Consider the following 25911-nt stretch of genomic DNA (forward strand, 5'->3'; position numbering starts at 1 on the left):
AAAAGATCTTTTTATTATATGTCCTTTGATTGGCTGAGGTCGAAATTGACCGCGTCTAGACTGACCAGGCTGTTAAATTTGCCGCGAGGTAGTTACAAACAAAACATAAAAAAACATTGGTTTGTTACGGATTTTAAATAACAGATTTTTGAACAGCCGAAATTTATATTTGTGTGGTAGGAAGGCTACTATATTATATAAAGCTTTTGTTATATTAGAGCACTGAAACTGTTAACAAGCGTATTTGCGTGTGGATGGAAATGGTTGCAACTTAAACACATTGAGGCTTTTGAAACTTGTCAAGTTGTTTCCGCGCGTGTTTAAAAAAATCGATATTATATTTCCAGCCAAAGTTTGACTTTTTCTCCGCAAATTAAGGTTGTAGTTTCTTTTAGATATTCTCGTGGGATAAGTTGCCTGGAATAGTTAAAGACCAAAAGTCTGCGAATTCATTGTGACGTAGTCTCCTTCGCAGTCGCTTTTTGGGACGTCACGCAACGCTCCCCCTCTCCCTTTGGGGGAGCGTTGCGTGACGTTCCAAAAAGCGGCTGCGAAGGAGACTAATTGTGACGTAGCTCCATTAAAATACTAAATGGCAGAACTAGGTTACTTTAAAGAGAAAAAAAAGTTTTAGCTCAGGCACTCGAAAGACTTGCTGAAGACGAAATTGAGACTTATTTTAGCAATCCTAGAAGTCAAAAGTACAAAACACAAAGTTAGTCAATTAATAAAATAAAAAATTATACCTCGGCAGCAGTTCTCGAGATTTCGACCTCCTCTTGCCTATATTTTTCGTTTAGCAAAATGTAGCGGTTACGAGCTAACTACACTAAGCGACGTTCAGCTAATTTAAGTTTTATATTGTTTGGCCATATAATGAACATCTTGTTAAGCGATTCGGTGTCTATGGCCCCGTCCACACTGACCCGGGTAAATTTGAAAACGCATCTTTTTTTCTCCGGTTGGGCCAACCGTCCACACTGAACCGGCGTTGTTGGTCACCAAAAACGGTTCTTTTTAACAACGCTCTCCAAAGTGGGCATCGTTTTCAAATTTACCCGGATTAATGTGGACGGAAAACATTTTACGCGGCGTTTTCAAATTTCTCCGTGTTATATACCTGGGTCAATGTAGACGGGGCCTATGAGAAAAATTATATTACTTCAGACCAAAAAAAGGCAAAAACCATACTCTTTGACTGCATTGCGGGTTTCTACACCCGTCACTTTCCCAGCTGATTCGCACATAACCGCTGTTTTAAAATATGAATTTAGAAGCGTTCAAATTGCGTACAAACATGTTCGCGGACCAATTCGCGGAACGCAGTCCTTATTTGGGTTGTCACACAACGCTTTTCTCCACATGCACTGAAGCGTTGCGTGACAGCGACCCAGGTAACGGGTGCGAAGGTGGTTTACAGGTTGCAGCCAAATGGTTTTAAGCACAAATTTCCACAAAAAATCACAGTAAGAACAAACAATAAGGATTTAAAATATTTATTTCTCTCAAAAAGACAGCTAACTACATCTCTTTCACTACAAGAGCCGACTTACAGTAACCTACAATCAAGTACAAATTATTTAACAGTTTTTTGTCACAGATTAAAAAAATTACAAATTACCTAATTTAAGGGAAATATCCTTCTCCCAATTCTATTCTATGCACCAGGACCCAGTTCGTTTGAATGTTAATTAACACTAATTCAGGATTCAGAGATACCCAAGGTTTTATTTGTCTCATTCTAAAGCACTTTCTAATCGATTGCGAACTAGTCTTTACAATCCTGGTTGAAAATAATCCACGATCGATGCATCATGTGATGCTTATCCTGAATTATTGTTAAATCCACTTTCAAATAACACAGCCCAGCACAACTTCATAAAACACAACCGCGTTACTTTATAAAATGTTACATTGTATTTGTGGTTGACCAGATGTCACCCGCAGTCACCAGAAAAAGTAACGTATTTCACTCTCCACGCCCAATTTATATATGGCGTAAATTCCTTGACTACCAGGACACACAAGGGCCTTAAAGAATTACTTGCACATCTCTCAACCAGTAATGACTGAATTAAATAAATTAAAGTATCAGACTATTATTAAACATTTGCGCATTTTAAACGTTTTAAGAGTGGGGGGGGTGGTGAATTAATTTGTGTGTTCCTGCATGTCCACCCCACCCGCCTCACGCCAAACAAACATACTTGTATTATAAAGCAACAGTATTTAGAATATTTACGTTTGAATATATTTTTAACGAGATCTAGACTGAATTTGTTTTTGTTAGAAAAATAGAACGCTAGGGCTTCGGCTCTTTGATATGTTCTTGGTTTACTTGTTCAAGGCTAGGTCAGCAGCCATCAAACAGGCAAACACTGTCAGCACCATCTTGGGTTTGACTTCTACCAGGTCATCGGGCAGGGCGTAGGTCGTGGCACCAATCTTTCGGGCAACACTAAGGGCGTATTTTGCATTTTCGTGTTTCTCCTAACACACAAGACAAAAAAACATTGGAATTTGATAAACATGACAATAGCATGTGATAATGTACATGTGTTTATCATACTGGTTATTTTAAGGTGTTAAATAGTTTTTGTCATCGAAATATCTCTGAAACTGGTGCCGAGACCCGGGACTGAACCAGGGACCGTCTAGTTTATTGTCCGTCTTATCAAGTGTCATCGAAATATCTCTGAAAGTTTTTTGGGTACAGTTTTGCACACTGTGCCATTGGCACAAGATTTTTTTGTAAAGCACCATCGGGCAATTTTTGGAAATAGTGCTATAATCATTATCATCAACATCATCATCTTGAAGGGAAAAAGAGGTTTATACGTTTGAGAGTTTTCTCCTTTTCCTTAAACCTTTTTGCTGGATTGAGCTGTACCTACAGTCTGTATTGCATTTTTAACTGACAATTTCAGCTATTCACAATTAATGGGAGGCGTGATGGCCTAATGCAGGATGTCAGTGGGTTTTTGAGTAGCAGGTTCCAACCGAAAAGTAGGTGGCTACAAAACACTCAGAACTTGATAACGCACACTCAGAACTGACCTACTACTATTTGGAGTAGCCGGTGCAGAGTTCAGAATAGATGGTGAAATGTGCCGGTTGCCGGCTTATTTTGACAACCCTGTTAATGGTTAGTGCACCGGACTCCGGATCGAGCGGTCCGAGTTCGAGCCCCGGCCGGGGTCACTTCTGGTGTGTTCTTGGGCAAGACACTTTACTCTCATAGTGCCTCTCTCCACCCAGGTGTATAAATGGGTACCAGCGACATAATGCTGGGGGGGGGGGGGGACCCTGCGATGGACTAGCATCCCATTCAGGGGGCAGTAGAAATATTTCTAGCCGCTTAATGCTACGAAAACCGGGATTAGCTCCGGCAGAGTGGGCTGCATGGCTCATGGCTTCCCTTACGAATAATGGTTTAACGCCCTTTGTCAAGTGGCAACAGTATGGTATGCAGCACTGTGCGATTATCTTTAAATTGCAAGTATCATTCCTTACTTCATCATTAGTGCCTTGAGACACCATGTCATACTCCACAACACCAGGCTTAATGGCATCAACTAAATCCAGGACAGGAAGGCTTGTACTGATGCCAGGATCCTGGAAGCTTGAGATGCTGCTTGTCTTCTTTGCTTTTTTTAACTGAAAATCAATGACACAAGATTCTACATGGAATTCAAGCATGTGCCTTATAGAACAAGGTTGGTGTGATCCTTTGATTTCCAACTGCACTTGTGGGGAATGGGGAGGGAACTGTCTATAGTAGGCTATACAGGGAGGCTCTTCCCAAAGTGGTACGTCATGGTGGAGGTACATAAAAAGGTAGGGATTTCATGAGTTGAAGTACAGTACCGCTCAAATGTAAGTTACCACCTCTCGTCTCGTTTCTCGCGAGACGCGTCTCGTTTCTCGCGAGACGCTTCTCGTCTCTCGCGAGAGTCAGTGAAGCGTTCAGTATGGAATATATTACTCGCAGGAGGCCGTTTTGTATCAAAGATTTCTATTTCTGTCTGTAGTGCGTTGCCAAATCGATGAAACTGAAATTAAATGTATCAACAAAGAGCTCAATTGACCCGATCATTCGCTGGGTAAAATTGTACTATTGACTAGGTAGTTAGTAAGTTAGGAATTTTTATGTAAGTCATCGTATAAGTAGAAAAACAAACTTGCACTATAATTTATCTGGTTAATCATGTAAAAAAAAACTTTACAGGATAGAACCCCTTACCTGAACCCCTTACCTTACTTTTAGCTGTAACTAGTAACTCAATGCAATTTAAGCTGTGTTTTCTAAATTTAAGTTGTTTTGTTCAATAAATGTTTTTGCAAACAAAAAAATAAAAGGGTAAAATTTAGAAACGGATGCAGTCTTTCTACTGCAGGTATGGTGCAAATGTACATTCTTTTATCAATAAATGGCACGCAATGCATGCAGAAGCGATGACTTTTCCCAAGGGTTCCTAAATTATTTTCTGAAAATTTGTCAAAAAATTAAGGTATACTATAAAAGTAACTGACAACTTTTGTATTGAATGTTTGTATGACAAAACTCAATGCAATTTAAGCTGTGTTTTCTAAATTTAAGTTGTGATTTAATTTTGTTCAATAAATGTTTTTGCAAACAAAAAATGAAAGGGTAAAATTTAGAAATGGATGCAGTCTTTCTACTGCAGGTATGGTGCAAAGGTACATTCTTTTATCAATAAATGGCACGCAATGCATGCAGAAGCGATGACTTTTCCCAAGGGTTCCTAAATTATTTTCTGAAAATTTGTCAAAAAATTAAGGTATACTATAAAAGTAACTGACAACTTTTGTATTGAATATTTGTATGACAAAAGTTGCGTGATCTTTGTAGCGTGACATCTGGTATAAGACTGATAAACGATATCTCTCTTGAGCAACTAAGGTCAAAAGTGTTCAACTGTACTGTATTTTAAAAAGAATGTAGAAATGTCTGTTTACCGAATCTACTATAACTGGTCAAAAATAATTTTTCTCTTGCGTTTACATTTTGCATTAATTAGTCCTTTCTAACTACCCAGGAGTATTTTGCTTTGTATTTTTTCAAGGCAATTTCTTGTTAACTTGATCTCTGTTTGTGTAACATTTAGTCCAATTCCATTCTATTGATTGGTCGATCGAGCACAACAGAATGCATGCAGTACAGATCCCACCGATGCAACACAACATAAAGCGATCGTCATCGCTTAAAAATGGCACATAAAAAAGGATAATGGCTTGGACACTGTTGTGTGTGAGTAAACAGTTTTTGTTAGCTTACCTTCTCATTAATCCATTCAATAATATCTTTGTCTTCAATCTTTCTGCCATCTGCAGTCAGGTTTGAGAGTAAAGCAAGTGTGTATGACCTCATCTGTTGCCAAACAACAGCTGTTGAAACAAAACATCTTGTCAATATACTTACTTAGACTAAAAGTCTAGGACATCATGTTAGGGGGGTAAATAAGCACTTAATGACCCCAAGGGAAACAGTGAGTTTTGTTTCCCCATGTCCCCTGGTGTTTCCCAAGGCGAACGCAGGGGGAACATCAAGGGTCAATATTTCAAATGTTGACTCCCAAAAAGAATAAAACAATGAATAAAAGCTCAACTTTTGTCCACAACCTTGAATTGCTTCCTGTTCATACCAAGGTTTCAAACCACACATCCTGATTACATACAAGACCAAGGTTCAAGCTGCTGTCACCCTAGGGAGTTAGTGAGTTTTGTTTGCCCGAGTGAGTTTACGCATGTTACGTGATACATTCTTGTCCAATAGAATTTTTTAACTGCATTTCAGTTTAGGTGTGTATAACACAAGGCTTTATTAGCATCTTTATAAAAGTTAAAAGTTATTCCTCATAGCTTGATTTCCGCTTACCAAGTGTCAGGGTCTCATTACAGTCATGAATATCCTGGCCTCCAATTCCAACCAGTGAAAATTTCATTGTTTTCCCAATCTCAACTGCATAGTTGCAATTCTCTATTTTCTTCATCTTTCCACCCATTTGTTTGAATGGAGGTTTATTGACTTTATTCCAGTTGACGCTTCCTGGTTTCACAATATCATACAGCTGCAAAGGGTAACTTCAAATTAATGTTTGCTTGTAACTCTGCGTATTTTAACCATACTTATATCAGATATTAAATACACATGAAGGCGTCACTGATAAAAGTTGAACAAGGCATGGATTTCATGAGCTACACAAGCATACAGCATTGTGAAAAAGTAACGTGAATGAAATTCAACAAAATTTGTGACTTTTAAATTTTGTGGCTGATCCCAACAGGGTGGTCAAACAGTTCCAAAATGCTCACCCAGCAATGATGAATCAAAATTTTACAATCAATTATGACCTGAGGTTAAAAGAAACATACAGAAAGATGTGTAGACCTACCTGCAGCAAGACTAAGCCACTGCAGAGATCCCTGTAGAGATGGTTTACATAGGGGTTGACACCAATGCTGTTCATCCAGTTACGGAATGCTGTAAACAAACACAGGAAATACAATCAAAGATCTCTTCGAGATATCGACTTTTTTTTGCATGAAGTTAGTATGAGTAGAAGGTTTATCCTGGGCATTGTTGTTTGAACATATGGAAGAATTCAAATGTCTTTCAGTTCAAGCATTTTTTTTTTATTTTCGCAGAGGAAATGCTGTATTTGTCAGTCGCGACGGCTGGGTGCTTTGCGACTCATATACTTTGGCTTGGTTAAAAATAGTAAACTTTGACGTTTGCCTTTAATCAAAACAGTTGTTTCCTTTCGAGTTGGAAAGATTTCTACTCGGCTTAATGCAGGGTTCTCGATAAAGGTTACGCACGACAGAGTTACCTTTTGTCTCGTCACGCAATCTTAACCCCACATTGAGAAGTAAATTTTCGTTTGGATATTACCAAAAGCCGCTTCTCCTCGCGTTATTCTTTACCTTACGGCTACACATGCCATTTCTAACGACTACATTTCCAGTAAAACAGTTGCTGTTTATTTTTCTAATGGCGATGCATTAACTTCTGAACAGAAGCAAAACCGTTTAGCGTTTACTGCTTCCACCGGAAGTAATTTCACAACAGGCTACAAAAACACTTGTAAATATCACTTAACACATTTAATGATGTTGCAATTCTAAATTGTGCAACTCAGCAGAAATAATCAATTGTCACGAAATGAGTTCCCTTGGGTTAACTATTAGCAACGTTTTAGTGTGTGAAAGACTTGTACCAGTACAAATTTGCGTTGTTAATCGATTTAGGTTAAATTAATATTAGCGCCTAAAGACTTGTACCAGTACAAATTGCGTTCTTAATCGTTTTAAACTTCGCTGCCTTCGAGCGCTGAACCCCTTACATTCTTAATTGGTTATGTGACGTAAGATTTGGGCTACTCACGTTTTTGATTGTTATATAACGTTTGTTAATTTGACAAGTCATGTTTTTTCTACAAGAACGGAAGTGCTGAAGCACAACTATAGAGTGACACTTTACAAGTCACGCGCTTTGATCACCCACAGCTGAAAGTATTCCCTTGAGAAATTAAAACAGTCCCTTGAGAGTTAACAAGAATGTGGTTCCTTCCGGTTGGCTTCCGGTTCCAGATTACCCCACATAACTGCTATTCTCCTTATTTTTGCTTGTAAACAAGCAAAAAAAGTCGAAAAAATGAGTAAATTCTTTTGCAGACCCCATCTGAGCATGAGAATACTGTCATCAAGATGTCAAGAAAGTCATTACGTAGCACATTGTTAATGAGGTAACTAAGTTTTGTTAGCGTTGTAATTAAAATGTAAATCTAAGCTTTGTGTGGTGCAACTTATTGTACCATTAAATAGCACGAATGAATGTAGCCTACTGTTGCCATGCACCTTTTCAGAACCTGTAATTTCACTTGCTCTCTGTTGTCATGCACCTCTATTGTTTTAAGGGCTAGGGTCATTGTATTGTTGTTGTTTTTTATTTTCTATTGCAATCCTGTTAAGCCTTAAGCTGCGTAGCGGTCTGTAGACTAATCATGTATGTAATTAAGCATTAAAAAAGATGGCAACAATTAATAAATTATGTTTTTATTCCAGTGGCAAAAGTTACAGCTAGCATCGCAGAGGGTGGGAAAGGGGGTTTTCCGTGAAGCATGAACACCAATTTTTAATCGCTGTGAATCAAGAAAGAAAGAATTTATTTCACGTGATCCGTGAACCAAAGTACTATCGTGATTTGTGAACAAAGTATATAATAAGCTCATTTTTTGTGACATATACAATGCACATAGTAGAAACGCATGTCACCCATTTCAATTGAAGACCTGCGGGAAACAATGGTCCCTGGAATTTCTGGCTAATTCGAACATTATCGAAACAGCTCCAAATTGCGCATGCAGGTTTGTTTACGTGTGCTTAACACTGTCCTGTCTTTCATTTCACTGGTCTTTGTTTCGTTTTTGAAAAATTACACATGCAAAAAGACAAGGTTTTTGCTGGCGCGGCGTCTTTTTGACTTTTCTTTTACAAACGATAAACAAAGGAAACCTTTTGTTTCTCAAAACGATGAAGTCAGCTAAATTTTTAGGGTTACAGTCCTAGCCCTAACGCAAAAGGTAACCCCAAGGCCTTAGGGTCGGGGTTAGAGTTTCAGATAAGGGTTACAGACTTAGCCCTAACGCAAAAGCCTAGCCCTGACGCAAAAAAAAAAACAAACTTAACCCTAACCCCAAGGGATTAGGGTTAAGCCGTTTCAAGTTAAATTTAGGATCAGAGTCAGCCTCAACCTTTAGATCGCGCTTTTAATGCAGTAAGCTTTCACGCCAGTTTGCTTGCAGCTATAGCTTTCACTGCAGTCTGCTTGCGGTTAGCTAATTTTTGTTATTTCGGGCAATGACTATTTTAATCCGTTACCGTTAGCTGTAATTTGAGGTGAAAGTGAAATAAAGACTGATTGTTGATTGAATACGTTTGCTCGTGTTGTCACATTATACTAGATTGCTTTCAGTTAAGTGCCGCCGGCTTGCTCTCACTTCTATCTCCACTCCTTACATCATCACACATCTACAAAATCCCGCGAAAACAAGATAAATTTCTGAGGTTTTCGTTCGCACGAATCGATAGATTGATTGATGAATATTTAATGAGGCACAGAAAAAATTTTGCGAAGGGAACCTGCCCTGCGAAACATCTAAAGAATTTTTTAAAGTCTAAAACCAGTTCGCTTCTCGGCAACTTTGTCGCTGCAGCACCCAAGGGGACACTGCAAAACTCACGCTGACATAGTTCCAGACAAGAGATCTGTCTTTTTAGACTTTATTTACCACTTGGTTCCGCCGGCCTTTGTAAGACAACTTTTCTCTTGAGCGCTAAAAGGCACTATTGTACAAAACAAAGGCCGAACATCTCCCATTTCTTCGAGAAATGCTGTGAGACTTACGGGTTTTCAGACTTAATGATGTCTTTCAACCGCCAAGTGGACGCACTTGCACTCAAACGAACCAGTAGTTTATTTCTTCAAGAAATGCGCCATTTTTGCTCTCTGTACTTGAATCCCTAACATGTGACTTAAGACGTCACAATAGAATAGCGAGTCCCAGTCCCTAGCTGCTACTGCCTGCGAGCAAATTTAATAATGGCGGCTGAAACGCTGTTTTTACATCCCGGACGACTGTAATAAAGTTCCTCGAGGCAAGATTTGCACACGCGATGCGTGGAAAAATTTCTAATGCTGGATTACAGTGGACAATGTAAGCTACAAAATCTTTTCTTTTTTGCATATGTTATTTTTCGAAAACGAACGAAAGACCAGCGGAATGAAACAAAGGACAGTGTTAAGCACACGTAAACAAACCTGCATGCGCAATTTGGAGCTGTTTTGATAATGTTCGATTTAGCCAGAAAGTCCAGGTGCAGGTCTTCAATTGCAAGAATTGCAAGTAAAGAAGTGCTACCAGTTCTTTTGTGGAAACTACGGCATTCAGTTGTGAATTACTGTAATTTAGTATTTTAGAGCGTGAAAAACAATTATTTCATGTGTATGCAATAATTTAAAATGGTCAACATGTCCGTTTTGTAGTACTACATGTATATGGGTGAAAAATAAAATAAAACGCTGAAGAGTGCCTGATTCATGAAAAGTCTGCTTTAATTCCTGTGAACTGTGAATTTTCGGTTTTAATTCCCGTGAACCATGCAAGACACCCCCCTTTCCGACCCTTGTCGCACTAAATTCACTAACTTTTTTCCTCTCTGGTCTCTTCTCGCATTTCTTCCAGTTCCTCAGTTTCTTCGGCATCCATTGGAGGCAAGGCTGGGTGACAATTGAACAAGTTTGCAACAAAAGCCATGTTCAACTTCGAGTTACCAGCTACGACATCCTACAGGAATAACAAGCCCATGTTAGCCAGCAGTTATTTGAAACTCCTTACTTCTCTTGGGTGGAAGGCCTGGTGGCCTAACTGTGGCCTGACTTTTTATGTCGCTGCCCCACCCACTTTCTTTAGCCTGCAGAACAGGCGGTTTATTTTTTGCGGGGTTATAATTACTGCGAGGTCGCACGAAGCGCAACCCCAAGAGTGCCAAGCGCGAGGGAAAAATAAACCGCCTGTAGCCAGACCATTGTTCATGCTCAACCGCCCACTTTTTTGATTGACATGACAGACTGAGAAAGGACCAATCACAGAATGCTTAAATTTATTAGTGCAAAAACAGGTCTCAAGTATCAGTACTGTGAAAACAGTTGGTTGTCTCGCTTGACACCTCTAAATCAGTAATTTGCCACATGTTTGGCTAGTTCAGTTACTTTTGGTTCATTTTCTATTAGTAAGTTATCCTTAAGGCTTTAAGATGTTCGCTCTGGAAGGACAAGGTCTGACAAATATTCTGTGAAAAAGAGGCTTACTTGTATTTAATTGATGCCGGGCCCGGCTGATAATAAATATTGTTGCAAGACCTGATCTTATCACGGTTGACACATTTATCTTTGTCCGACTTCACCAAAGGCTGCTGTAGCTTTAAGGTTGTTTTAGAGAGACATTCTGTGTTGTAGATTCTTGCATTAGTTTGATCGAGCGCTAAATGAGCTAGATGATTAGGTTTTACTGTTTACCTCCTCTGTTGTTTGTATACGTTGGCACCACATTCAAATGTACGTAGATAATTGTCACCGTTCGCTAACACGAGCATTCTCGGAAAGAGCTAATAAATCAAGCTTTTACCAAAGCCTGTCGGTAGCAGACTCAAAATAACCTTCTTTTCTAATATTGCTTTGATGTGCATCTTGTGTTTCTTCTTTTTAAAATCTTCAACACACGGAACCTTAAACAAATTGAGGGCGGAAGCGAACACTTTGGTTTCACACATTTAACATCATGTGGCTTAAAGCAACCAATCACCATAAACAATGGTGTGTCTACAGGTGGTTTATTTTTCCTTTGCGCTTCGCACTCGCCCTTGCGCGCGACCCGCAAAATTAAAACCTCCAACTTCGCGCTACGACCCGCAAAATATACCACCTGTTCTGCAGGCTAACTTTCTTCTACTGCTCTGCCTACTTTCCTCTGTAAATTCCAACCGTCGCCTTGTCGCGCATAATTCACTGCTTGCTGATTACATCATGATCATCAAAATAAAGCGTTGAATAAACGGTCGATAGAAGAGAAACTGAATAAAAGCTCAGTTAAATGAAGTGCCTGCCATTTTCTTTTAAGTGGTCATGTCGAGATTTGGCGCTAATTTTATGTTTTGGTGTTGAAAAAATATTTCACCGAAGTTATGTTTGAAGCGCGGTTCACACAAACGACCATAAACAACAGTGTCAGCAAGGAGGTGCAGCACATGTGCCACAGAAATTTCTGAAATTTGTCAACAAAAGTGGGTGGGGCAGCAATATAAAAATTCCCGCCGTTCCACATTTCAGTGATTTTCGTAGTAGTTACAATTACTGGTTACTGATACAAGTTCCTAGTTACACTGTACCACATCAGATTAGACGCAAATACACAATATATAACTAACCTTGGGTCTCACAAACTTCCTGCAGCCAATTCTGTCTGCCATTTGAAGCATTCGCTCGGCTCTCTTGGTGTGGTCTTTCTCCTACAATTAATTAACACAAAAACATTTCATCTAACAACAGTGTACTGGTCTTAATTAATAAGCATGTACTTCATATGGAAAACCAAATTAAATATTGTAAAATAATATAAATATTTGTTTCCTCTGTTTCAGTGCCATGCCTGAAAACAAGCTATCTCAAGGCTATAAGTGCATGACTACTATAAAACAACATTTGCATTTTACATTTTATCAGTGATAAAAGCATTGTACGTAATTGTTTACAGCTATGTTGATTGACTTTAAGTGAAAAATAATATAGAATGAATCATGTAATATGCAAGGTTTCAAACAATTGTTAAGTGCTTAGAATAAAAAAACTCTTGTAATCCAGTATGATGCTTCAATTTTACTTACTTGCATTGGTCTGGTGTCCATAAACAATTCAGCAGGAGAAATTTGTCTGAGAAGAACAGAGTAGCATTCCGAATCCTACCAAACAAGAAATTTTACATGGTAAGAGAAAGCTTTGCACATTAAAAAACCATCACAACTTGGTATTAGCATGGCATTACCATGATGTCTTGACTGAAATTTTTCACTCGTCGATGGTGACCTGCTTGCTCTAAATGGTAGTTGAACCATCTCAACAAAATTTCCTCTGGTGACAGCGCCATCAGGTCATTTAGCGTCTCACCCTCTCGCAAGAGACGGGCCAGCCCTGGGACATTAGACAATGTGATATTGGCAAACAACCCAATCTAAAAAACAAAAATATTTAAACATCATTACTGAAGTCATTTGATTAAAGACAGGGGTCACAGGGGTTTCAAAAGATTTTGCAGTAGGCATCAGCCACTGGAACAGTACGCGGCTGTGATGCTTGTTGTCCAGGAGCTGATTTCTTTGACCAGAGTAACTGGCAACATATAATCAAGTAGACAGCAGAACACTGGTGGTGACCAGCTTGTTTAAAAAAAACCATGAGAGCAGAAAAACAACATAAGTTTTTGAATGAAAAAAATATTGTTTCTATACAAACATTCTGCAGTGCACCCAGGCACTTACCCTTATGATCTGCCACAGGACACCCAGCACAAGGTGAGGCTTCCCCTTTTCAAGATCCTCTGCTCCGATGTTGACAATATTGCAACCAATAGCACTTGCCGAGTTCAGAGCCAGTGTCATGTTTTCATGAATTTTGTAGATGCTGAGTTTCCCAGACTTTGGTTTGTTAATGGCACGCTCGTCAACAGTGTCCGGAACAGACAAGTTGATCATTTTACTGAAAGAGATGAACACATTTAATTTTTCGTTAGCAGTTCTCCAGAATACTTTATTTATTCAATTAACAGGGCGCTTATTACATTTTTGGACCTCAAGGGGGGAGGGGGGCGCTTATTCAAGGTGGGTGATTATTCCAGGCTGGATGCTTATTAAATTTTCACCATTTCAATAAGTAGTAAGTTTATTTTGCAACAAAACATTAAATAATAACAAAATGTGAAGATGTACTAAAATTTTTGTAAAATGCTAAGAAAACTCGGTCTTCAGAAAAGTCTTTCAGTAGTACTTAAGTCAAGAACATTCAACCCAATTGTCACAAAGGTCAAAACTCTTCTTGTACACTTCATTTTTTTTGGAGGAGTGGGCCGGGGTGGGGGCTTATTAACTTTTCCTACCTATAGGGTGGGCACTTGTTCGACATGGGTGCTTACTCGAGGCTGGGCGCTTAATCAAATAAATACGGTAGCTAACAAGCATTCTAAAAGGTTTAATTTCCAGTACAAATGTTTTTTAGTTCAATAATAAACTAACCATAATAATATACCATCCTGGATCTTAGTGAAAATATCCTGGGTTGCTGGGTCAAAAGGCAAGTAAGCCTTAGCTTCTGGGTCATCTTGTAGTGCAGTGTTCATCCAGTCGGCAAAGGCAACCCTCTCTGCATCAGAATACGAATGCTTTGTGCCTTCTGCCGAACTTTCCGACGTTCCACCTGAACTTTCAATTTGATCTTTCTTCTTTATTAACTTCTTGAATTCTGAACCCGCTGAGAACTTTTTGCTGTTTTTCTTGTAAATCTGAAAAGAAAAAAATTTGGTTTTTGTTTAAACCCTTTCTTATAAATTTGTCACAAGGGTATTTAACATTGTTCCACCTTACGCCTTCAATATGCCACAAGAAAACAGTGTATAATCCAATGCTTTTTACACAATTTACAAAAAGCCAAATCAAGCAAGAGATTATTTTGTTCAAGCTGTTTGGCTGAACTACAAAAAATTATGTACATGTAACTTGCCAAATTAAGGTATTAATCAACCTCTGCTGTCAGTTTAGTCTTCTTTGCTTACAGTGAAACCTCGATTTAACGAAGTGCCAAGGGACTGGGGTAATTTGTTTGTTATATCGAGGTTTTGTTTAATATAACGAAAACCTAGACATAACAAATTTGCAGAAAAACCAACCAAAATGTTTGTTATACAGAAGTTTAGCTAATAATATGTTTTTTGCGCTGTTGTGAACATTGCACTACCCAGCATTTACTGATCTGAATGACTGTCAAAAATATGTGTTAACTGAAATTTGTTATATTGGGGTACATTTCACGTTTGGGCTTCCGGATTGTATTCATTATAACAAGGATTTTGTTATAACGAGGTCCATAATATGGAAGCACTGTTCCATACATTTTACTGCGACTTTGGCAGGCTGGATAACACTGCTCGTTATACGGAGGACTTTGTTAAATAGAGGTTCATTAAATCGAGGTTTCACTGTAGTTTATGCTATTCTCCCTTGCTAATTAATATCTTCCACAAGCAAAACTTTGTTTAAGTTCCATTAAAAACTTAATGATCTTGGCAGTTGCAACATTTTTGGTGGTATTTGATGAAGTCTGCATTGGGGCTAAGCAGCCCATCTAGGACATGGCCTTTTTCCTAATTAATTCTTGTTACCTGTTTGGTTCACAACATATTCGCGAGGTTAGGAGAAAGTTAATTTTGAACAAAGAGCACATTTTTACAGCGTACGGTAGGTCATACCTGTTCTGATCTAATGACAGACGAAAGTGAAACTTTCACAGACAATTTTAAAGTTTATTTTGCTTCAAGACTGATAGAATTTAATGATAACACTGAAACAACATGATCGTAAGGGTTAGCTGCCTGTGGTGTACATGTAGACATCACCCAAACATATGGAATAAAGAAGACTAGTGACTATAATTCATGCTGGTTAATTGACATGCCATGAAATGCAATTTACAAAGTTATAATCTCGCCTAAATGACCCTAATTATCTGTTAAACCGAATACGTAAATTGAAATATGCTAAAATGCTAATTACTGCTAACATTAGAGGGCGTTTATCATTAGTTACTCTAACACTTTGGAAAATAATAGAGCTTTCGAAATCTTCTTTAGTCATAGATGTAGACAAACTTTCTACTTCCGATTCTAAAAGAACACTGAATTAAGTTAAGATTACACTTGAATCTTACCTCCAAAAATTCATTGAACTCCACCGTTCCGTTCTCATTTTTGTCAACTTCTTTTATAATATCACGTAATTTATAACCAGGTATATCTTCTCCAAGCGCCTTCATCACGTTACCGATTTCAGTGGTTGTGATATGACCATTTTTATCCAAGTCCCACTTGAAGAAGGCAAGACAAAAGTGAAACAGAGTTATTAAGCATAAATATATAAGCTTATATTAATTCCTTTGTAGCCTTCACTAGGTTAAATGCACGGGGTCGAATTTGGGAAGTTTCAGCACAAGAAAATCGACAGCAAAAGTTATCATCCGTTAAATAAGCTTCCTTGTATGGCACGAACATTAATTTGTACAACGGCACAGTTGACAACGAGTGACAATTGTTTTCTGGGCAAGAAATTTAACTAATGGAATAAAATGAACATGCGAACACAACTCAAATTTTAAACGTGTTGTATCGAGCAGACTTTACCTCGTCGAACCTCTCTCGAATGTCTTCCAATTCTTCTGGCGAAAGGTGAAACTCAGCCATTTTGAAGAGAAGTAGTTCGGGAATGTGTTTCTCTCAGATAAAGAACAAGGAACAACTGAAAGTTTTGTGTCAGGTCAGTGTGTCTGCTTCAGTGGGCCGTGCCGTGTTTTAGAACATACACACTTCCCTTTCCATCAGCAACGCGCTCCTATTGGTCAACAAACACGGTCTGTGACCAAATTTGGTCATTGAAATGTATCCCCAGAGGCTTGTTTCGATTGTTTTTCGATTTTCTTGTTCCGCTAAAATATTGTGCTTCGGCCAAAACGGGAGCATTTAATATCGACCATTAAATATTAACCGCTTCAACTGTGCCTAAATTTGGACATGAAAGAGTGCGACCGTCTATTTTATTCATCCTGTATGGAGATGTCCTATTTTTGAGCGATATGAATATAGACATCTCTTTGCATGCCCCGGAGACTCGCATTCCTTCGTAACCATAAAGCGGCTTTTCTTTTTTACGAAGTTCCGGTTTGGCGATTTTTGTTTTTCAGTTTCGTTCAGAAGCAAAACACTGTGAAACTGATGTTAAACTAACACTCTTTGTTGTCAACTCGAGTTTTGTTTCAAATCACAGACAGAAATCGTGATCTTATGAGTAAGGCAAGGTCAACTGCTTTGTTTATTCGGACCAATCGTCAACAGTAAATTCCTTAGCTATCCACTTTTCGGAAGACAAGTCATTTCCATAAGTATTGTTTTTCTTCGAGTATTCTTGTGTTTGCTATTGTGTAAACCAAAAAATTGAAGCTATTGTTCGCCAGTGACTGACATAAAAGTAAACGTAAACATTGACTTGGATGACGTCAAGTCAAATTTGCCAAATAATTCTACTTTCTTTTCATGAAGCGAAAACGCCGCCGCCGCGAGTCGAGAAAAGAGAGGGAAAAAAACACGCGAAGCAGGGAGATCTTTGTAAGATAAACTCCGGATGCAGATAAGGTTTCTTTTTAGCTTTATATCACAAGCAAATGTAAACTAAATCTTGAAACAGCAAAACAGATATGACAAACAAACTGCCGGCAAAACAGGGCTTGAAGCTAGGAATTACTACAAGCTTACAAACAAAAGGATTTTTGTATTAATTTTTCTTTTTCATCGCCATATAAATCGTGACGAGAACGAAGAAAAGATTGTGTGACTCGAGGCCTGTTATGATGCGATGTGTGACGACCTGAGTATTCACCATACCAAGCAAGGCTCGAGTTCACCAGGAAAAGATGGGGGTTTTCCCGGAGTTTCCTAACATGGAAAAATCTCGAATCGTTAGCAATAACTCATGCAGAGCGACTCACTGAAAATGTTGGGTAGGATCAGAGGTCAAGACCGTTGAGCTATTTTTTCTTTCTTGTCGAGTCCTTTTTCATTATTTATATTTTTATCCTGCCAGTTCGCCCTTTTCGCTCTTTCACTGGTATTCAGGACCACGTTGTTTGAAAACTGATTTAACGCCAATCTGCGATTTTTGACTGCTAATTGCAATTTATACTTTGAGATTTGACGCTGTTTAAATGAACAGAAACAATAAAGGAAATCGCATTTCGCATTTATCTACGTCACGGTTGCCAACCGGAAAAAAAATCACATGTTTTGTTCATTTATTTGCCGCTAGGGAGGAGGATTTATGTCACAATGTTTTAAGCCATTTTTCTGATGTAGAGATTACTTACATATTGAAGGGTCCTCTAAATAATGGTTAACTTACTAAAGTAGAAAATATTAACACTCACTTGTCACGCAAAGATTGTGTGACGAGCTCAAAAGAAAGTCACGTGTGGAAGGTGCCTTTTTTGGTAGAATCCCGATTTTCCGAAGTGGAACCTCCAGGGGAAACGAAAATTGAAATCAAGCCGGAGTTTCGAGAGGTCGGAGGTAAAATTAGGGAGAAGTACTTTCCAAGGAAAACGAAAGTTGGCTCGAGAAAATTAATCGGGAGTTTCGAGAAACCGAGGGATTGAGAAATCGGCATTCGAACAGTCGACCATGCATTGTTGCATGCACTGTGCAAAATGGCGCGAAAAGCGGGGTATGCTATTTGACGTTTGCTATTTTGCTAACTAGTAATAGTTCTCACTATAAAGCTGCCCCCGCCTTTTTATAATTTGTTTTTTGTCGCCTTTAATTATTAATGCCGATGGACTGCACAATTAGGCTTCTTTTTTACTGTGTCATGCGGAATTTCTTGTTGTGTGACACCGTTACGTCCTAAAAATATTCACAAGTTCAAGTCGAATTATATTACCTAGCGCGCGTAAATAACACCTAGCGGAAATAACACATAACACATTATTCGTGATGACAACACACAAGCTTATTCCTGGGCTTATAACATTCAAAATAAACTTACAATAATTTCCAGGCCAAAAAGCCTAAAAAATTCCACGAGTAACAAAATATGGCACAAGATTCGAGAAAACAACCCACTCTTTGGATCAAATAATCTGACAGTTTGTTAGCGAAACGAATTACGTTGTACCTTGTACTACATGACAAAGTTCACGCTTTTGTTTATTACTCGTTGTAACTTGTAAGATGTTTACGATACAACAAACCTCCGAAAGCAAACCTTACAAATGTAACGCTTGGAACATAGGTAGCCGGCACGTAGCCAAGAACACGAAACCAATTGCTCAAAATCTTTCGACGTATTACTAACATTTGCTTCAAATATCACTTAACACAACCAAAGCAGAGAAACCGCTCGAACGAATAAAATAAAATAAAATAAAATAGTCTTTATTTTAGCAGTGGACACCTGAATAACGATAACTCACCGAAAACGCGTTGTATTGACCTGAGAAGCTGGCAGACAACAAAGAATGAAACAACGAATCAGAGTAAGTTAACTTTGTTCACAAAATATATATATTTTTTTACTTTTAAAGCAAAACCGTTGTTTCCCATACAAACCCTTATATTAAAATCGAATCTTTGTAACACAACACCGCTCGTAAGCAAGAGTCACGTCCAAAGGTAATCTGATAGAGAGCTTGGGCCGCCTGTGGCTCGAAACGCGAACGTGACCAAACGCGACCTCGTGGTTGCAAGAACCCGACACCACCGTGCGCGCTTGCAAAAATATTACCCGTCACGACCGTGCGCGCCTAGTTTCGTCAAATCGAGAATGCTTCGCCCACTACAGACACATTTCTTACTTTTTCAACAAATATTCATTGTCCTTGTATGTATACACCCGGGGACTCCTAGTGTGCCTCCTCGGGTTTTGGCCTCTGGGCCAAAACCCTGCGGGGGCAATAAACTTTTTACTCGCAAATCTGATCCTTCACTTGGTGTCTGGACACAGTGCCCGAGTACGATTCTCTCTGGGAATTCGTCCGAAAAAGCTTTTTCCCAAGCACCCACGCCAGAGTTCGGCCACGGTGTCCGTGCCGAGACCTGAAGGGAACTTGGGTATTTTTGATTCCCAGTGTCTGAACACGGCACTAACATTTTGGGCGCTCGGGTACCAAGTGTGAACATGGCCAGAAGGTCTCGACCACCATAACCGACAGTCGGTCTTAAAAGTATTAAAAGAAATTCTAGGAATTTTTGGTGGGCAAGGATGGGGGCGAGAAACCTCGTCCCGGTCGTCCCAGGGCGCCTTTCCTTTCAAAGTGGGAGGGGAAAGCGCCCTGGGGACGAGATTAGAAGTTTATGCCTCAAGTTCGAACCAAGATAATAGAATTTTTCGTACCGTATTTCAGACCTGGCTTGACCTCTAAAATCCAGGCTACTTTAAAACTTACCAAGCACTGTAACTAATTGAACTATAAATACATACAACAAATGGAATGGTTGAGCAATTTATTTAATCTAAAATCTTTCGTTTTTCACAATTTTCCGCAAAATCGAAAAGTTTGAATATTGGAATACAGACGCGCGCGAAAACGCGCTTTCACGCCAGCCTTGAGAAGGCCATAATAAAAAGACTGCCTGGCGTATATGTTAGCTAGGCATACTCTTTAATATCTGCATGGTCGAATGGTGGAAATTAGAAAATTTCCAGTTCAGAAAGCTGGAATATTTCTTGCGGAATTGTAATAGTTTTGTCCACATAAAGTTTACGAAGATTTGAAAGTTCGCTCATGCTTCCTGGAAGTTCCGTCAAGGGATTTCCTTCGAGGCGAAGAATTCCCAAATTAGTTAGATCCTTGAAACTTTCTGGCAGCTTTTTGAGCTGGTTGTTGGACAGGTCGAGCTGTTCTAAGCTGGACATTTCACCAATACTGCTCCGCAAAAAATCTGGGAGTTCAGTTATGTCGTTCTGGCCAAAGTCAAGTGAATGAAGGTTTGTAAGCTTGCAAAGCACTTCTGGGAAAATGGACATACCGTTGCCATTTAGAAACAAAACTCGGAGGCTTTGGAGGCGATTAAACCAAAATGGTAAGTGTTTGATGTTGTTTTTTCCAAGGTCGAGTTCTTCTAAGTTACGGAGGTTCGTGATGTTATCCGGGACTGAAGTCAGGGAATTGCCATTGAGGCTTAATGTTTGTAAGTCCAGTAAACTCGTTACGGAGAATGGAATCGTTTCAAGACCATTGTTGTCTAGATACAACACGCGCAATGAATCCAGTTCAGCAATGGAATATGGAACTGTGCGAATAGTGTTCCGTCCTAGAAACAATTCTCTTAAGTGTTTCAGTTGTTTGATCTTCTCGGGCAATTCCTTGATCTTGTTTCCTGCCAGAAGAAGGTATTCCAGATTTCCCAGCTTACAGATTTCACCAGGAAAAAATGGCATCCCATTATTTTCTACAGAGAGATAAGTCAAATGTTCAAAACTTTCAATCCAATCAGGAAACGATCGCAAGTGATTTCCGTTAAGGTACAGACGCCTAAGATTTGTGAGAAACCGCAAATTTTCTGGAAAGCAAACAAGCTTGTTACAATTTAAACTAAGAATGCGCAACATTGATAGACTGCCTATCCCAAAAGGCAACTCGTCAATTTCGTTGTAGTCAAGAACAAGCGTGTTAATATTCACTAACTGGCAGATTGTTGGGGAGATATTTTTGAGCTCCTGCCAGCTTAGATCAAGAGTTAACCGTCCTCCGATCCTTTTGACTGTAGGGAGGAGTTGGCTGATGCTCCGTGGATGTCCAAACTCATCCATTTCGTCATCAAACGAGGAACCTAAAGATGCTTCTCTCTGCGAGACTGACTCAGGATTGGTATCTACGCGCCAACCTCTCCACGTATAACGCGATCGCTGACTCACTTTTTTGACACGCTTTTCCTTTTTCTGACGTTTCGGAAGCTTCACATTAACAGTTGGTAAAAACCCTGCTTTTTTGAGCTCACGGACAAGTATTCCCCACTTTGGTGAAGGGCGCACAGCCTCGCCAACTCTCGTTCTGGTCTCACGGGCCTTTCGCTTCACAATGTCGGCAGCGTCAGGTTTTGCGTCTTCCGACTTCAACTCAACAAGTCCTTGATCTCCTTCAAAAACATCCTTCTCATTTTCAGGGTGGTTAAGATTTATTTCTGAGAAAATCATTGAACGATCTTCGGCCACTACCGTTGTTGATTCTTGAGGGATGTGATAGGGTGTGCGAACTTCTGCGATCGTATTTGGGTCGACATTGTTTAGCTTTTGTTTAGCCTGCTTTTTGGGCTTTTCGCTTTCACACAGAGTTAAAAGTTTTGCATTGTTGCTTACATTTAAACTCTCAAGCCCGGAGAGAAACTGCAGCAATTGAGCTGGAAGCTCGGAGAGCTTGTTGTCGTCTAAATAGAGCTCTTTTAGATGGACCAGTTTTTCTAGACTGGTTGGAATAGTCGCGATGTCATTGTCACTCAAAACCAAAACCTCAAGACTAGACAGTGAAAAAACAGCTTCGGGAATACTTTGAAGTCCATTGCCTTCCATGTTCAAATACTCCAGATACGTTAAGTAGCGAATACTCGGTGGAAGATTTCTTATGTTGTTGAAGGCGAGATTTAGCTTACGAAGGTAGCAGAGATGACTTATACAGTACGGGAGAGTATCGATGAGATTTCGATTCAATTCCAAGACTTCTAACTTGATTGAGGTACATACTTGAGCTGGAAGAAACTCTAAAAAATTATTTCTGAGATAAAGCTCCTTCAGGTTGCGAAGTGCTGCGAATTTATAAGGAAAAGTTGATATCTTGTTGCAATTCAGATTGAGTACCTCGATGTTCCTTCGTTCACATACCTGCTCTGGTAGAGATTTCAGCTTCAAGAAACTCAAATCTAAAGTTAGTTTTCCATTTTCGACCACAACGTCGGGGAGGCTGGTAGGTGCTATGTCTTCAAAATCATCTGGCCATGACATATCTATTTGCGAGGTTCTTATATCGGATCTTGAATCACTTGTACCGTCATTTTTTGCCAAGCAGTTTCCCATTAATCTCAAATGTCGGCCATATTGCGGTTACAGATCTGAAATCATTGTAACAGTCACAGCTTCACAAATGTTGCCAGCTGGCTTTGTAGAAAGTACCTGGGGAAATTTCCTGAAAGCTTCATTTGCGAGTCAACCTTCGACCAAACGGGAAAATTACGACTTCATTTTTTCAGTTCTGCTATGCGCAAGAATCGTCATAGCCCATACAGCAAATGCAAATGAGTTTGCTGGTGGCGCGAGAAATCGCCAATTATCGACTGGTGGCCGACAGCGAATGACAACAAACAAGCAGGTCTTTGTGCAGCTAATTGATGCAATCAAACGGCAGCAATGAATTGCCAAGTTCTGAATACAGAAGATCGTACAATCCAATCTCGGGAATTAATTTTTACCAACCGCGGCGCGAGGGGCGTACTGGGTCGTACTAGGATTGTACAACGAGCGCGACGATTCCCTCAGTCCTAGCCAGCGCTTTAAAAATAAAAATAAATGTGAAAACTCTCCCCGAATACTTAGAAAATTAATTTTTTGGCCCACGCTTGTGACATGATGAGTATTGCATCTTTCTTACTTAGAAAGTATTGGCCAGCAATAGCGTATTCTGATTGGTTAATTATATTTATTTATTTATTTATTTTTTAATTAGCCGAGTTGACAAGTGATGCGCTAGCCTCAGAAATCCCACAGACATTTCCCATTGCCCGCTTAATTCAAAAGCGGTTTTCACTTAAGTATTTAAAGTAAAATGCGTTTGCTTTAGTTTTGCATTACTACGCTCAGTGATTTAAAAAGCACGCGCCGCTTTCTCGACCGCTCGACCCCAGGGTCTTCTCCGCTTTTCAAAATGACTGGCGGCGAGCCGCCATTTTGAAAATAAACGTGAAGAAGACCCTGAGACGAGGTGACCGCTTTCTCATCCAATCAAGTGAATCCAAAACCAATCTCGACTCGCTCACATGGGTTTTCCCCATTCTCGTCCCCATATCCCTTTCCTTTATTTTAGCCGGATTGGCACGAGAAAACAGAGGGCTCTGGGGACATAGGATTTTTGAATTAATTCGAATTTTTTTGATTGGCTGTTTGAAACAAAGACTTTCTAAACGGAAGTCGAAAACGTAACGACTCTCTCATACATTCTTTTAAAACTTCATGACTGCATACATGAAGACCGGAAGTCCTAGAATCTAAGACTGGAAATCCTGTGTCCCCAGAGTCCTTCGTTTCCTCGTGCCAAGGCTCAGCCGGCTAAGAGAAACGAAAGGGCTATGGGGACGAGAATGGGTTCCGCGGCGCGCGTTTACTACGCGTTTTGATTGGTTCAACGAATTGTTTCTTTTGTGAATATATATAACCACTGAATCAATCGAGGACCACCCACGGGCATCTTAAGTGCTACACAGCAAGATGGAAATTTCGGGGGGTCGGTAAAACTGAACAGAGGAAGGATTTGCACTACTCAGTGCTTATTGTCTTGTGGTCCATTCTCGTGCGCTGGCGTCCAGTTCTCTCGCCGTTCTAACCGCGCGCTCATCGATCGAAAAACACGAAAAAATAGAGGGCTGTGAACAGTCTATCCACAGAGTCGCTTGTCCCAAGGAACGAATGGCTCTGAGGACACATTTGATTGGCTAGATGTTCAACAAAGGAAATTTAAATCTAGCAAATCAAATCATCCGTTTTAAAAACCCCTTTGTTATAGGGAAATTATAAACCGGTTGATCTGATTGGCTATATTTAAATTTATATCTAGCCAATCAAGTCAGGTGTCCCCAGAGCTTGAGCCACTTGTTCCTTGTGCCCCAGGTTCTGCCGGTTAAGAGGGACGAGCGGCTCTGGGGACGAGAATGGGCTTAAAACTGGCCATTTTCGTCCCCTTCTTTTTTTTTTTTTTTCGGGGGGGGGGGGGGGGGTTGGTTTTTTTTTTTTTTTTTTTTTTTTCTTTTTTTTTTTTTTTTTTCCAAAAATTTTTATATTTTCCCCCCCCCCCTTTTTTCCCCCCCGCAGGGGAAAACTGGCATAAACGCTACTACTATATCAAAACACAGAAATTTAGTTCACAAACAAGATGATCGCAAGAACAAAAGATATTTATTTTACAGAAAATTGCACTGATTCAGACGTTACCCATTTTCAAAAATAATTTGCACTTTCAATATCCCACGACCACCGACTTAAAGTACGTTTGCATCAGTACGGTTTCTTGTATTCTCTTCATAGCTAATTACAATTACTAAACAGTAAACGTTCGCGTGTTCGGCATTTAAATATAGTAATTCCTGCTCAAAATTCACTGATTGTTGAGAAGTCGTATGACGGGTCCGTAGGGAACTCGAGATACCACAGGCGAAAAGGACGTCTAACGAAAAATGTTTTATATTTTTACATTCCGATTCACTCTGTTTGCGCGTCGGTAACAGAACTGACTTAAATATAAATGTTTTTTTAACGTGGAAACATCAAACATTTTGTCATAACTATCGTTTTCCATTAGAGAATGTGGCCATTTTGCATTCGAGCTCTTTGACATGTTCTTTGACGTCCTCTGCAAGACATCTAGTCAAGATGCACAATGCACTTCCAGACATTTTACATACTTGTTCTTAAACATTTTTTTAGCGCCGTCCGTGTTACTGCTGTTGTTGTAGTTGTAGTTGCTAGAACTCCCTCGTATTCTTAGCGTCAAAGCTTTAATTTATCTAACGAACAGGCGTATTTCGCTGGAGTACAACTAACTACCCTTCGACGCATTGTCCCCCTGGTGGCTTTACAAGTTAACCCCCCCCCCCCCCTCCCCTTCATGGATTAATCTACATATACTATCAAATTTTACTGTTTGTAACATGATATCCTCTACATTTTACATAGATATATATACTTTATATAAACGGGAATGCGAGAGCATCGAGTTCAGATCAATTAGAAACATCAACACCACTAGGAATACCCCTGGGGAAAAACTACAAATTTATTACACTTTCCCTTGTAAAGTGTTTAACCAAAAAAATCCCTTAAGGAAAGGAATTGCCCACCACAAAATTCAAATTACGTTCTGTGAATATCTAAATGAGAAATTTACTATTATCATTGATTTTAAACTATTGGGATGTCGATGCCTACAACTGCTCTGCATATCTACAATTATAACTGCATGTATTATAGTTTGACTATATTCTAAACCGAGGCACATCAATATGTATACAATTAAAGCTACACAAAAAAGCTTTATAAATCCTTCTATACAAAAAGCAGACAGAACCATTAACTGCACTGCAATAAACCATACAAAAATATCAAGTTAATTTTTCATTTGTAACCAAGCCTTACTTGCTATCGAGGCTTAGAAAGGTGGGAAGTGTATACAATGTATACGGTTTCGTCAAATTCTTTTACTTCAAAGCGAATGGGGGGGGCCCCGGGCCGGCACACGCAGGCGGCCCCCACCCCCGGGGGGGGGGA

The 25911-nt window shown here is 39.5% G+C and overlaps 2 protein-coding genes across 2 annotated transcripts; both read right to left on the reverse strand.

Moving 5' to 3' along the window:
- Window positions 1-1480: 1480 nt before the first annotated feature.
- LOC144650364 (plastin-2-like) lies at window positions 1481-16207 on the reverse strand. Its single transcript, XM_078510021.1, has 13 exons — window positions 16023-16207; window positions 15554-15709; window positions 13867-14132; window positions 13117-13333; window positions 12624-12809; window positions 12466-12540; window positions 12010-12090; window positions 10232-10370; window positions 6417-6505; window positions 5900-6092; window positions 5300-5409; window positions 3514-3657; window positions 1481-2490 (listed from the first exon to the last, which is right to left on the reverse strand). Exons 1-13 carry the CDS (start codon window positions 16080-16082, stop codon window positions 2335-2337), a joined length of 1872 nt encoding a protein of 623 aa, XP_078366147.1. The 5' UTR covers window positions 16083-16207; the 3' UTR covers window positions 1481-2334.
- Window positions 16208-19880: 3673 nt separating this feature from the next.
- On the reverse strand, window positions 19881-22619 carry LOC144650365 (uncharacterized). Its single transcript, XM_078510022.1, has one exon. The coding sequence runs from the start codon at window positions 22453-22455 to the stop codon at window positions 20077-20079; it is 2379 nt and encodes a 792-aa protein (XP_078366148.1). The 5' UTR covers window positions 22456-22619; the 3' UTR covers window positions 19881-20076.
- Window positions 22620-25911: the final 3292 nt, after the last annotated feature.

This window comes from Oculina patagonica, chromosome 4 (assembly GCF_052425735.1).
Source record: "Oculina patagonica isolate OP01 chromosome 4, crgOcupat, whole genome shotgun sequence".
Classification (NCBI taxonomy): domain Eukaryota; kingdom Metazoa; phylum Cnidaria; class Anthozoa; order Scleractinia; family Oculinidae; genus Oculina; species Oculina patagonica.

Excerpts from the sequence above, each read along its gene's own strand:
- LOC144650365 (XM_078510022.1), bottom strand. The coding sequence starts at position 22,455 with ATGGGAAACTGCTTGGCAAAAAATGACGGTACAAGTGATTCAAGATCC.
- LOC144650364 (XM_078510021.1), bottom strand. The coding sequence starts at position 16,082 with ATGGCTGAGTTTCACCTTTCGCCAGAAGAATTGGAAGACATTCGAGAG. Across the intron at positions 14,133-15,553 it reads AGTTCAATGAATTTTTGGAG|ATTTACAAGAAAAACAGCAA; the intron begins GTAAGATTCAAG and ends TTTTCTTTTCAG. Across the intron at positions 12,810-13,116 it reads TCCTGTGGCAGATCATAAGG|ATTGGGTTGTTTGCCAATAT; the intron begins GTAAGTGCCTGG and ends TTTGTTTTTTAG.